The sequence below is a fragment of the Littorina saxatilis genome, linkage group LG1 (genome assembly GCF_037325665.1).
Source record: "Littorina saxatilis isolate snail1 linkage group LG1, US_GU_Lsax_2.0, whole genome shotgun sequence".
Lineage (NCBI taxonomy): Eukaryota > Metazoa > Mollusca > Gastropoda > Littorinimorpha > Littorinidae > Littorina > Littorina saxatilis.
The window spans coordinates 32,102,563-32,116,082 of record NC_090245.1 but is presented as its reverse complement, the minus strand read 5'-3'; the positions used below and the strand labels follow the sequence as shown (position 1 = coordinate 32,116,082).

General features: G+C 43.1%; 1 protein-coding gene and 2 long non-coding RNA genes across 4 annotated transcripts in view; 1 reads left to right on the top strand and 2 right to left on the bottom strand.

Moving 5' to 3' along the window:
• The first annotated feature begins 1,719 nt into the window (after nt 1-1,719).
• Nucleotides 1,720-2,801, top strand: LOC138967088 (uncharacterized). Its single transcript, XR_011455842.1, has 2 exons — nt 1,720-1,856; nt 2,593-2,801. It is a non-coding gene; the product is annotated as an uncharacterized lncRNA (long non-coding RNA).
• Nucleotides 2,593-10,975, bottom strand: LOC138967065 (zona pellucida sperm-binding protein 4-like). 2 transcript variants are annotated; one of them, XM_070339541.1, is made up of 5 exons: nt 10,429-10,975; nt 7,653-7,904; nt 6,166-6,428; nt 5,332-5,639; nt 2,593-3,799 (listed from the first exon to the last, which is right to left on the bottom strand). In XM_070339541.1, the coding sequence occupies exons 1-5, from the start codon at nt 10,585-10,587 to the stop codon at nt 3,648-3,650; spliced, it is 1,134 nt and encodes a 377-aa protein (XP_070195642.1). In that variant the 5' UTR covers nt 10,588-10,975; the 3' UTR covers nt 2,593-3,647. The 2 variants fall into 2 exon arrangements, with proteins under 2 accessions (XP_070195642.1, XP_070195631.1); XM_070339530.1 differs by having other exon boundaries at nt 7,653-7,907; nt 10,429-10,972.
• A 101-nt stretch (nt 10,976-11,076) lies between these two features.
• The window catches only part of LOC138967083 (uncharacterized), an 8,160-nt gene continuing 5,716 nt past the window's right edge, over nt 11,077-13,520 (bottom strand). The window contains exon 3 of the long non-coding RNA XR_011455841.1: nt 11,077-11,487. This is a non-coding gene — a long non-coding RNA (uncharacterized lncRNA). The remainder of the gene's footprint in view (nt 11,488-13,520) is intronic.

Here is a 13,520-nt window from a genome sequence, read left to right as displayed (position 1 = left end):
TACGTCGGTTTCACCTATGGATGAAAATTATAATGATTGATGTGTGTGAGTGTCAGCAGGGACCTATATTATTAGTGTAACTGATATAGGTCTATGGTGTCAGTGTGTGTGTGTGTGTGTACGTACATAATTATATACCAGACTGGTGTACTGTAAGCCTATATCAGGTGCTATAAATAAGGTCACATTTCCCAGGTCAAAATAGGTAGGCGAAACCCAGGCCACCTCATTCTAAGCCGCCTAATCTTAATCCTTTCATGTAGTATAGCACTTTATCGGAAATACCCTTTTACCTTGCAAGTTTGCCTTTCAGTTGTGTCACCAGTAAAGGTGAATTCGGTGACATTGACAGAATTGGCTTTTGACACAACTTAGTAGTGCTCTTGTGTGAAGCTATTTTCCAGTTTCGGTTCTGATGATGTTTCTGAGGAATATGCATGGTGCTGGGATTATACAGCATGTGAGCGCTTGTTTCGCTCTGTATAGTGAATACTTACTATTTGGCTGAATAAGATACCAAAATGGTCATGGAAGTTGTTTCGAAACCTCACTTGTTGTGAAGCTGTTTCGTGAAATTCAGTGAAATACCTACTATTTAAACAGTCCTTTTTAGCTGCTCACACACGCGCAAGCACGTCCCACGCACGTCGCGCACACAGGCACACACACACACACACACACACACACACACACACACACACACACACACACACACACACACACACACACACACACACACACACAGAGAAAGAAAGACACAGACAAATAGAGAGACAGAGAGACAAACATACATTAGACAGAAAGACAGACAGACAAACGGACAGACAGACAGACGGACAGACAGACAGACAGACAGACAGACAGACAGAGACAGACAGACAGATCAGTCAGACAGACAGACAGACAGACAGACAGACACACACACACACACACACACGCACACACACAGAATATCAGATTTACGAGTAAACCAAAGTCTCAGACATAATGACAAGCGATATAGTAATGTCTTTAATATTTTTTTCAGATAGAAGTATTTGTTGGCTGTTAAACTTTAGAAAAGATGTACTGACATTCATTCATCAAACTAATCATTTATATGAAGAGGCATAACAAATCCACTGAAACACGACGTTGACCTAAAACAGTGACGATTTGGAAAAGCATGTTTTTGAAAAAATTAAAGTTCCATGAAAAAGCACAGGTAAAAGTATGTCTGATAATAATCGTGGCAATAGCATGGGGAGTGGACAGTTTTTAGTGAATGGGTGTGGGTGGGCGGTTGTTCGGATTTGGGTTAGAGACAGTTTAAATTGGTTGGTGATTGAAGTGCTACGCGCATGTGTGTGTGTGTGTGTGTGTGTGTGTGTGCGTGTGTGTGTGTGTGTGTGTGTGTGTGTGTGTGTGCGTGTATGTCTGTCTGTCCGTGTCGGTTTCTCTGTCTGTCTGCCTCTCTGTGTGCGTGTGTGTGTGAATCTAAGCTGTGAGGAAAAGTTTGGGATTGGAACTGAAGTAACATTTAACTAAGAGGAATTAAATAAAGATGTTAAGTCAAATATGTCCAAATCAACGTTTACACAGTTTTTATCAAGCATTTTCTTGTATCAATATTGGAATAAAGAGAGAAAAAACACAGCATATATACACTACAATGTTAAAGAAAATCATAAGCAAAATGTTTGATGTAGAATAGAAAATAAAAGGAAAAAGAAAAATGTTGAAGACAATCGACGCAACAAATTTCAATAATGTGGAGGTGAACGGGGATGCGGTGGGGATAGGGTGAAGGGGGTTTGGGTGTGGGGTCAATACTTTTAATTGTTATACAATACAATATCGAATCATGAAAATTAAAGGCACAGTAAGCCTCCCGTAAACCATCACAGAGCTCCCCGAGCGTCTAAATACAGTACAAGCATACTTCCATTTGAACGCTCACCGAACGGGAACATCCTGGCTGCTTTCTGTCGAGCGTGAGACATTTTCCAAGAATTTATTTTCGTGGACTTGGTCCTCTACAACAATGGCGCCTCGTTTTGGTGCTAGACCTAACTTTTAAAATCTAAATAATAAATTGACAGCTTGTTACACAAACATTCTTTAATCATAAAAGAATTCGTTTTTCATCAAGACAAGATCAGAACAATTCGAAGTTGTGAAAGTTTAAAAAAAGAAAAGCCCGGAAGCAGGGTCACGCAAGGGTCGTGGCAGACGACGGTTTCAAGTTTATCAGTGCAAATCGCCGTTCCTCTCAACAGTCAAAAGCCATCGCTGGAGTTCTTGTGAACCACAGCCGTTGTTTCGTGCATAAAAAACGTGCTTTTGTAGATAAGCTCACGTCGAGTCGCATTCAAATGACTAACTATGACGACTGCATTATGAAAAGGGAAAACTGGATCACACGGGTTCACGATGGCTCAGGGGTAAGATAAACCACGCAAAAATAAATTCTTTGAAAATTGTTCGCTCTTCACGGAGGGCACCTAGGATGTTCTCAATTGGTGAGTGTTTAAATGAAAGGGTGTTTGTACTGTGTGTAAAAGCCTGACCGTATCTGTGATGGTTTACGGGAGGCTTACTCTGCCTTTAAAGAAAGGAAGCGCGTGGTTGTGACGGCCAGCTGGCATTGGAGGGAGGAAGAAAGTCTAGATCAAGTAAAAACTAAGGAACGATACCTTTTTACAAAGATAACAATAATACGACAAATAGATATGTCTGTTGCAGACATCAAACCAAACATCTTTGAAAGATAAAATCAAAAGGGAATAATTAAAATAAAATAAGAAAATAAAAAAGGCAAAACAACTTAGGGTTGAAGCAGCCTGCATGCAACTGAGGTAAAAAAAAAGAGAGGAAATAATTGAAAAATCAGCTTACTGTGAAGACACAAATCTGGTTATAGGTAAATGTGAATATGTAGAAGCATTAATAAAAAAAAAGTACAAAAGGGAAATCGTAGTCCATAAAAACGTTTGCGGTCGTCTCTTTCAAAACAGATTGTAACTATTCCTGTTACAAACACATACAAGTTAAGGTCAGTTTATGATCATTTTTACATCTGAAAACTTGTTGCAACAAGTATACAAATACTGCACTATGCATTCTTGTTTTTCCATCAGCGTTCCACATCACGTGACATCATCCGAGGTTTAGTCTTTTCTGATTAAAAAAATCACGTATAACCAATTGAGCAAAGAGATATATAAAAACTTTTGTTTTTGATATGAGGTGTGAAAACGTACAGCGTTCGATTTTTGGGTGGTATAAACCACAATAATACGGGTACCAGAGTGTCCTTTTTTATGCAACGAATAGCCAGTTAAAACAATCTTAACAAGTCAAGACAATTTTCCATTTTACTGTCTTCATTCTAATGGACACTGACATGTTTGTAATTGCCACTGTTGTTATTCAGTCTGTTTTTCCTAACTTACATGGTTCCTTGTGTATTTCAATACATCAATACAATAGAAAGTCAATTTCTGCAACATTAAGTTACACACTGTACAGTAGGCACGGCTTGATGTTTGTTGGGACGGAGATGTGAATGCCCCTTACTTTTCTCAACAAGAGGTAGAACTCTATAACTAAATAGTTGGAGGATGTGGAACACTGATTCAATGCAACAGCATGTACTACTGTATCAGCTACTGCTGGTCAGCAGTGACCTCTTGCAGGCGTTGATGGTGACCTCTGTGGCGGGAGCGTCGCCAGGCAACGACGGCTACCATGGCAACCAGAGTGGCGCAGGCGGCAATGGCGCCCATCACGAAGACAAGAGGAGAGAAAGCATTCGGTTCTGTGTGGAGAAAACAAAAGGAGCGATTACTTTTTAAAAGAAAAACACCCTAACATGTTATAGGTAGGCTCATGTCTGACGTGAACATAAACATTGCATTTTACAGGGGCGGAGCAGTTAAGCCCGAGGGGGGGGGGGGGGGGGGGGGGGGTGGGGGGGGTTACAACCTGGAGTCCAGGGGTCGGCAGAGGTGGGGTACCGAGGCAACGCCCGGATGGCAAAGCCCCCCTGAAGCTAAATTTTTTTAGCTAACTTATAAACAATTTGTGGCTTATTCGTGATTTTAAACATGATCATCTGGTGTCAGCAGCCACTCATTATTCTTTTAAAGTTAGTATTAAATAATGGCAATTTATCTTCCATGATATCTGCTCCCGACATCATACAGTATGGTTAGAAGGAAGACATGTCGCATTGGAGTGGCAGTTAAAACTGTACAAAAATTATACTGATTAAACAATTAACACTTCCCCCGGCTTTACAGATAGAAACAACAACATTCAGAACCTTTTTTTAAATTTAATTTTTTTTTTAAGCCGAGGGGGGGGGGGGGGGGGTCCGGAACCCCTGTAACCACCCCTCTAATCCGCCCCTGTTTTATGACAAAAAGAACAAACTTTGGCCTAAGAAAACATTTCAAACAAACAAAACCACACAAAAAACACCAAAGAGAAAAAAGGTTTATTTAGTCTGCTAGGTATTGATAAACTTGGCAGCAAAAATTCAACCATTGTTTGCTAGGAACAAGTCATAAGTTACCCAATTCAAACGTAGTGCACCGCAAAAAGGATTTATGTTTTTACTTATCACATCTTTCAAACTGAAGGCATCTGTCACAGGTGAGTGTTACCCACCCCCACTCCCCACCCACACACTCCCCCGCTCCAAAACTTACAAGAACAGACCGAATCCAAAGTTTTGACAGCATAAATCGACACACACAAATTAAAGTAGGTTATATTAAACCTATTCGCACTAATATGTTGATCTACTGGCCGATGTGAATGCGTGATATATTGTGTAAAAAATTCCATCTCACACGGCATACGCGCTTTGAACTTCGGATAAGGCGCTATATAAATACCCGTTATTATTATTTATTAAAATATATTATGCAGACTGTAGAGTTTTGGTAAATGTCAAAGTGGAAGGATGCTCTTAAGCCAAATGAAATCCAGGACAAATCTGTAGCGGTGAAGGCATGTATCGATATACCCTGAAAGATATATGTGTGTATTTTTAGGGGAAAAAATACCAATGTTTCCGATTTCCCGACCGACCCTATTATGTTCCTCCCGATCCTACCACTTTTGTGACCATCCTGACAAACAAAACATGACAAAATGAACAGAAAGAATCGATTTGAGCTCGCACGATTTTCGGCCAATAAAAAGACATATATGCGACTATTTGAATAGAAAATCAAACTTTCAACAACAACAAAATACCGACTCTAACTTTTCTTAGCCGTGTCATCGGAAACAAACAATTTATTTGTTTTGGCCTTACTCGGCAACAATCCAGCAGCTTACCTCCAGAGTGACCATCCACCAGCAGAGGTCCAGTGGACAGTTGGTGACCAGCTTCCCCCTCCACTCCCTCCGCCTCTCTCTTGTTACGACGGAGGGCCGAGGGGGATGGGCACTGACCACCAGAGCCGCACTCGGAAGATGCACACAGCCTGACCCGGCAGTGGATGTACACCAGCCCCGTGCTTGACCTCTGGGGGTCAGAGGGGTCAGGGAAGGTCACGGCCTTGAAGCTGAAGCGGAAGAGACTGTGATTGGACGAAGCGGAGATGGTGCGGTTCCACAGGTGAACGTCGGTGCTGGCGGGGCAGCTGTGGGTAAGATAAGTGATAGAACAATGATGTAGATATGGCAGACAGACAGAGAGACAGACAGACAGAGAGACAGACAGACATACAGACAGACAGACATACAGACAAACAGACAGACAGACAGAATGACGATGTAGTAATTAACAGACAGACGGACAAACAGACAGGCAGGCAGACAGGCAGGCAGACAGCCAGGTAGATAGGCAGATAGAAAGAAAGAAACACACACGCACACACACACACACACACACACACACACACACACACACACGACTGAGGCCACATCTTTCTAAGAGAAAAACATATGACCGCTCCTTCACAATCACTCGATACTTACTGTGTTACTTGTCGTTGATAAGGTTTATTCATCTTTCTCCACGCCAGTTATAACCGTCATTACGAAAGGGAAAGGACTTGCCACGCAACTGAAATACCAAACCCCTCCGAAATAACACCCCCCCAACTATAACAACAACCAAACAACTATACAATCGACTAAAACAAAACAACATAAATAACAACTTACTTGTTGTCGATTAGGTTCTCTTTCGACATGCCCCCAAGAACCCCCATGTAGGACGGTGAGGGACTGGCCACACAACGGACAACGTCCATCCCGAATCCCTGCGGTTGCTGTTGCCCACCGAGGTCCAGCTGAACGAAGACCTCCTCCGAAGCCTTCAGTCTCAAGGGGTACGCCGAGTCCGACACATAGCCGCTGAAGGAGGAATCTCGGTACTGACGGATGCGGAAGCTGAGCTGTCCGACACCAGTCTCGGTGAACAGGACCTTGAGAACGAGAGCGAGAGTTGGAGAGTTGCACTGTGCTGTTTACACGAAGAAGCCATCAAAGAATCTCTTTAACTAACGGGTGGAGTTTTTGGGACGAGATTGAGAGATAAAAATAGAGTTGCACTGAACATGACTAAGTCAGCAACGAAACAACCCCAGTAAGTTCAAGTTCACTCTTAAATTAATATTTGCCGTTTGTTTTGTTGGTCTTTTGACTGCATTGACCTAAGGACACAAACTTCCTTTTCAAGGTTACTAACCAGGGGTCATTTCATTTAAGTTACACGCAAAACAATCACGGTCAGCAGTCATGCACACGACGACGGACGAGCAGGTATATCATAACCGTCCGCCAAAATGCCAGTTTGTTCTGAAAGCTAAGCAGGGTAAAAAAAAGAAGCATGTGCTTCCGCCGAAGCAGACAGTTTTTAAACCGTCCTGGCAACGACCGAACATCGCTATTACGGGTACCCTTAATTTCTCTTTCGACAGAAGGTCTTGTCGTACAAACTGTCAGGTAGATATATATCTTACGTTTTTCTGATACAGTGTACACCTTACATGTTTATTTAGCATCCGATCAAAGCACAATCGGCCTGAAAAAGTTTGAATCAGGAATGACTTTTGTTTGCAAAAACATGCACACGGTCAATACTACTTGCCACAATATTATGGGGCACAACTCTTCAACAAACCTTTAATATCCTGTAAGAGTCATTCCCCCTGAACTCTTCAATAGACCTAAAAGAAAATTGTTCAGGGGCGGATCAGTTCATTTTATGGGGGGGGTTTTCCAAAAGTATATTGTGAAGATATGGGTGTGAAGGCGCGAAGCGCCGAGCCGACGGCGCAAAGCGCCTAGCTTGCTAGGGGGGTCCGGGGGCATGCCCCCCCCGGAAAAATTTTGAAAAAAAGGATGCAAAATGGTGCAATCTGGTGCATTCTGAGGATGATCATTACCAGTTTTAGGCAGCAGATTTTGTCACTGATTAATACCCAAAAAAACACAACTTTTTTTTTTTTGGCTGGGGGGGGGTTCCGGAAACCCCAGAACCCCCCCCCCCTCGTCCGCCCCTGTTGTTTATTAAAGAAATAGCTTACACTACAGAGTCATTCGCCCTTGAATAGCATTAACCGCTGAAGAGACGATAAACAAAGATAACCAATCCCTCTGAGAGAGGCACCCCTGTTTTCATTGTACTCGGTAAAACTGATTCTCACCTGGCGCACAACAGGCATGTAGGCGGACACCGTGAGGTCGGTCATGCGGTCGTAGCGGCACATGATGGGGATGACACGGATGACGCTGCTGTTGCTGCTGCCGTCCAAGGGGAGAATGATGTTGTTGGAGAAGACGATGGAATCGTTGGTGACTTTCAGGGTCGTTCCACAGTCGTTGAGGTTGGTGCTGCCGTACAGGCTGTTGTTGCTGCTTGTCTGTGCTTGACAACGCGGATCCGAGAGCGTCGCGGTCTGCTGCACATGACAGACAGACACTTTTAGTGATAATTGTGATTTGTTGTTGGGACAAGCCTGAGACATAGCGAAGACGGTAACATATAGATGCAGACAGACAAAGGCACAGAAACAGTCACGCACCAACAGACAGACACATGCGGCACTCACACATGAACACAGACAGACATACAGACAGATAGACAGACAACAAACACACACACACACACACACACACACACACACACACACACAATCCCACCCCCCTTCCCACGCACACACTTGATTTTCACGATCAAGGGACATGGCGGACTGTCGACGGAGTGAAAGAGTTAATTTGGGACTCTCATGTTGTTGAATGTTATAATGCATTGTGTACCTTGAAGTTGGCAGGTATGGGGATACTGTTGGTGAATGTTACTGCCTATAATGTATTTGGTACCGCCTATACTGTATTTGGTACCGCCTATACTGTATTTGGTACCGCCTATAATGTATTTGGTACCGCCTATAATGTAATTGGTACCGCCTATAATGTATTTGGTACCACCTATAATCATGTGTATTTGGTACCGCCTAAATTGTATTTGGTATCGCCTATATTGTATTTGGTACCGCCTATACTGTATTTGGTACCGCCTATATTGTATTTGGTACCGCCTATGATGTATTTGGTATCGCCTATAATGTATTTGGTACCGCCTATGATGTATTTGGTACCGCCTATAATGTATTTGGTACCGCCTATATTGTATTTGGTATCGCCTATAATGTATTTGGTACCGCCTATATTGTATTTGGTACCGCCTATGATGTATTTGGTACCGCCTATAATGTATTTGGTACCGCCTATATTGTATTTGGTACCGCCTATAATGTATTTGGTACCGCCTAAATTGTATTTGGTATCGCCTATATTGTATTTGGTACCGCCTATACTGTATTTGGTACCGCCTATATTGTATTTGGTACCGCCTATGATGTATTTGGTACCGCCTATATTGTATTTGGTGCAGCCTATAATGTATTTGGTACCGCCTATAATGTATTTGGTATCGCCTATATTGTATTTGGTACCGCCTATACTGTATTTGGTACCGCCTATATTGTATTTGGTACCGCCTATGATGTATTTGGTACCGCCTATATTGTATTTGGTACCGCCTATAATGTATTTGGTACCGCCTATAATGTATTTGGTACCGCCTATAATGTATTTGGTACCGCCTATAATGTATTTGGTACCGCCTATATTGTATTTGGTATCGCCTATAATGTATTTGGTACCGCCTATATTGTATTTGGTACCGCCTATATTGTATTTGGTACCGCCTATATTGTATTTGGTACCGCCTATATTGTATTTGGTACCGCCTATATTGTATTTGGTACCGCCTATAATGTATATAGTACCGCATATACTGTATTTGGTACCACCTATATTAATAATAATAATAATATGGGAGATTTATAGAGCGCTTTACGTTCTCTAAGCGCTTTACAATGAAAAAACATACATATATACATACAAAGCAAAGCGAAAAAGCATACTGTATTTGTTACAGCCTATAATGTATTGGGTACCGCCTATACTGTATTTGGTACCGCCTCTATTGTATTTGGTACCGCCTATAATGTATTTGGTACAGCCTATAATGTATTTGGTACAGCCTATAATGTATTGGGTACCGCCTATACTGTATTTGGTACCGCCTCTATTGTATTTGGTACCGCCTATGATGTATTTGGTACCGCCTATATTGTATTTGGTGCAGCCTATAATGTATATAGTACCGCATATACTTCTTTTCTTATTTTTCCACATTGATTCTTCAGTCACCATTACATTCGCCTATGATGTATTTGGTACAGCCTATAATGTATTGGGTACAGCCTATGATGTATTTGGTACAGCCTATAATGTATTGGGTACAGCCTATGATGTATTTGGTACAGCCTATAATGTATTGGGTACAGCCTCTAATGTATTGGGTACAGCCTATGATGTATTTGGTACAGCCTATAATGTATTGGGTACAGCCTATGATGTATTTGGTACAGCCTATAATGTATTGGGTACAGCCTATAATGTATTGGGTACAGCCTATGATGTATTTGGTACAGCCTATAATGTATTGGGTACAGCCTATGATGTATTTGGTACAGCCTATAATGTATTGGGTACAGCCTCTAATGTATTGGGTACAGCCTATGATGTATTTGGTACAGCCTATAATGTATTGGGTACAGCCTATAATGTATTGGGTACAGCCTATGATGTATTTGGTACAGCCTATAATGTATTTGGTACAGCCTATAATGTATTGGGTACAGCCTATAATGTATTGGGTACAGCCTATGATGTATTTGGTACAGCCTATAATGTATTGGGTACAGCCTATAATGTATTGGGTCCAGCCTATGATGTATTTGGTACAGCCTATAATGTATTGGGTACAGCCTATAATGTATTTGGTACAGCCTATAATGTATTGGGTACAGCCTATAATGTATTGGGTACAGCCTATAATGTATTGGGTACCTTGAAGTTGGCAGGCATGGGGATGGAGAAGGACATGGACGTAGAGCCACAGACGACATCATGGCGGATTGCAGCTTGCGTCGTGGACGTGGGGGGAACTGTTGTGGTAGTGGTGAGGTCCAGGGCTAAATACCAAGACAAGAACACACACGCATACATGTATTAGACTAGGACATTCCTCAAAGAAGAAGGAGCAGAAGATGAACAGGGCTGTAGAAGGGGAGAGGGAGGGGGGCGGGGTTGGGGGGCAGCCGAAAGTCTCTGTCAAAATCTAGTCCCCAGTCTTGGCTAACTTTAGCCGCCTCCCTTGGAACTGAAAAGCAATTGAAACTTGATAAGTGGTCCTTCCGGGAGTTGCATGTGACAGCAAACTGACTTCTTCCGCGTCTTTGCTAGGATTGGTTGAAATCTGAAACAGATAATGTTTTATCAGTCGCTGCGCGCTGGATGTCAGTTTGCAAGCGTGCGCGCGACATCCATAATTATCGTTGAATTAGGGGAGCGAGGTTGGATAATGCAGGGATTGGGGGTGGTTGTTAGGGGCGGCAGTGGGGGGGGGGGGGGAGCGGGGGGGGAGGGGGGGGAGGTCTTCCCTAGATTACGAAGGGCATCGTTACGCGCTGCGCTGCGTTGCGTTGCGTTGAGCTATTTTAGCTTGCGTCCCGCATTTATATATGCGTGGAATTATTTTGACAATACTCCTGAGAGTACTGTTTTGAGTCGCACCTAACCAAGCAATGAAGAGCATGCGCAATGGGAGAATGAAGATGGCAGGATGTTGATATGGATTGTCGTACTCACCGAGTCCTGTGCCCTGCAACACATTCAACTACTCACGGTTTCCATGACGTGACATTGATAGACTTGTCTCGATGACGAATTACCCTCGATGGTTGCGGTTGTGACGTCATGTTGTTAATACTTCACGGTACCTGTCCATCTTCGCGAGCTGGCCCACACAGCGGCATTGGTGACGTCACGTGGTCCTTGCAGCGCATCTCAGACCGGCGTTGCAGATCCCCGACTTGTCCCAGTTTGACGCCACAGAAATCGTTGCCTCTGTGTGAGGAACCAATACAGCCATCAGCGACTTAAGACAAATGATGATGATGATGATGATGATGATGATGATGATGATGATGATGATGATGATGATGATGATGATGATGATGATGATGATGATGTTACTTTATTTTACAAAGATAGAGGTTTAGGGTCCGCCTTTTCTAACAACCTGTCCTTACATCTATAACATGTACAAGAGAATGAGAGAGAGAGAGAGAGAGAGAGAGAGAGAGAGAGAGAGAGAGAGAGAGTGAGAGACAGAGACAGAGACAGAGAGACAGAGAGAGATAGAGAGAGTGAGAGAGAGAGACAGACAGACAGACAGACATACATACAGACAGACAGAGATAGAGACAGATAGAGACAGACAGACATACATACAGACAGACAGAGATAGAGACAGATAGAGACAGACAGACAGACAGACAGAGACATTTAACATACCCGCACGGGTACGTGCGTACGTGTGTTTCAATAACGCTGATGAATAATTAACAACACCCTCTAGATGTGCTGAAATCGTTTCCGAAAAGACAAAGATAAAAGAAAAAAAATGTAATGAAAAAAGGAAAACTATCGTCTAACATCAATAGTTAAAGTTGCCATTACATACACACAAACTGATACCTACACACGGAACTGCAAGGCAGCTTCGCGACAGTATCGTTTGTACCTATAGGCCACCACAGTTTCGTCACTTGCTGTTCAGACACCAAACATCACAGGCTAACTCAAAGAACTTGAAACCCCCTATCTGCGCGTTCTGCTGCTCAAATTATGGCCCTTCGGTTGTTGTCCAACGCCTTGGGCACATGTTTCTGACATACCTTTTAAAGTGCATTCCTTCTCGTCTGAGTAATCGTGTGCACCACCAGGGGAGATATGTTTAGGCTATTATTAACTATTTTGGAACATTGATCTTTTCTTTCTTCTGAATTTTGGAACGGTAGCAGTCTATTTATTTTTGGATTAAATATCGAAATAAGTTCAACAAAAATTGTCAATTGTGATACCCTTGGCCAATGAAAAAACCAACTAGACATGAGACGGAAGCAAACTTTAGAGGCACGTTCCTTCCCGCGAAAGCAGCAAGCTTTTACGGAGGTTGATAAGACCAGCCTTCCACTTGTTCACGGACACAACTCAACATCCCCACTGCTTCCTGTGCACAGTTTTTGTTTGTTTGTTTGTTTGTTTGTTTGATTAACGCCCAGCCGACCACGAAGGGCCATATCAGGGCGGTGCTGCTTTAACATATAACGTGCGCCACACACAATGAAAATCGCAGCACAAGCTTCATGTCTCACCCAGTCACATTATTCTGACACCGGACCAACCAGTCCTAGCATGCACTAACCCCATAATGCCATACGCCAGGCGGAGCAGCCACTAGATTGCCAATTTTAAAGTCTTAGGTGTGACCCGGCCGGGGTTCGAACCCACGACCTCCCGATCACGGGGCGGACGCCTTACCACAAGGCCAACCGTGCCGGTGTGTGCAGAGTTGACCTTGTTCTACGAATTATGGATTCATTTCCATGAATTAATTTCGCAGATTGACACTATTAGCTTTTTAAGAAACTTCTTCTTCTTCGTTCATGGGCTTAGACTCCCACGTTCACTCATGTTTTTAGCACGAGTGGATTTGTACCTGTATGACCGTTTTTACCCCGCCATTCAGGCAGCCATACGCCGATTTCGGGGGAGGCATGCTGGGTATTTTCGTGTTTCTATAACCCACCGAACTCTGACATGGATTACAGGATCTTTTCCGTGCGCACTTGGCATGTGCTTGCGTGTACACACGAAGGGGGTTAAGTCACTAGCAGGTCTGCACATAAGTTGACCTGGGAGATCGGAAAAAAGAAACTGGTTCATAAACAAAATCTCCAGTCTGCTCAGAAAGCATCAAATAGGCCCTATGCTGTTGAATTGCGGCATGTGACCAAGTGGAGGGATAGCCTAGTCCCAGGTAAGAGGCTGGCCAGATATGAGATGGTGAGCAGAATCGTTTACACGGGAAGGAC

What these genes read in the sequence shown, in the direction of transcription:
- LOC138967065 (XM_070339530.1), bottom strand. Translation starts at nt 10,587, where the DNA reads ATGTATGCGTGTGTGTTCTTGTCTTGGTATTTAGCCCTGGACCTCACC. An exon ending in ACATGCCTGTTGTGCGCCAG is followed by an intron (nt 6,429 to 7,652) that starts GTGAGAATCAGT and finishes CTCGTTCTCAAG; the next exon opens with GTCCTGTTCACCGAGACTGG. An exon ending in GGTGGATGGTCACTCTGGAG is followed by an intron (nt 3,800 to 5,331) that starts GTAAGCTGCTGG and finishes TTCTCCACACAG; the next exon opens with AACCGAATGCTTTCTCTCCT.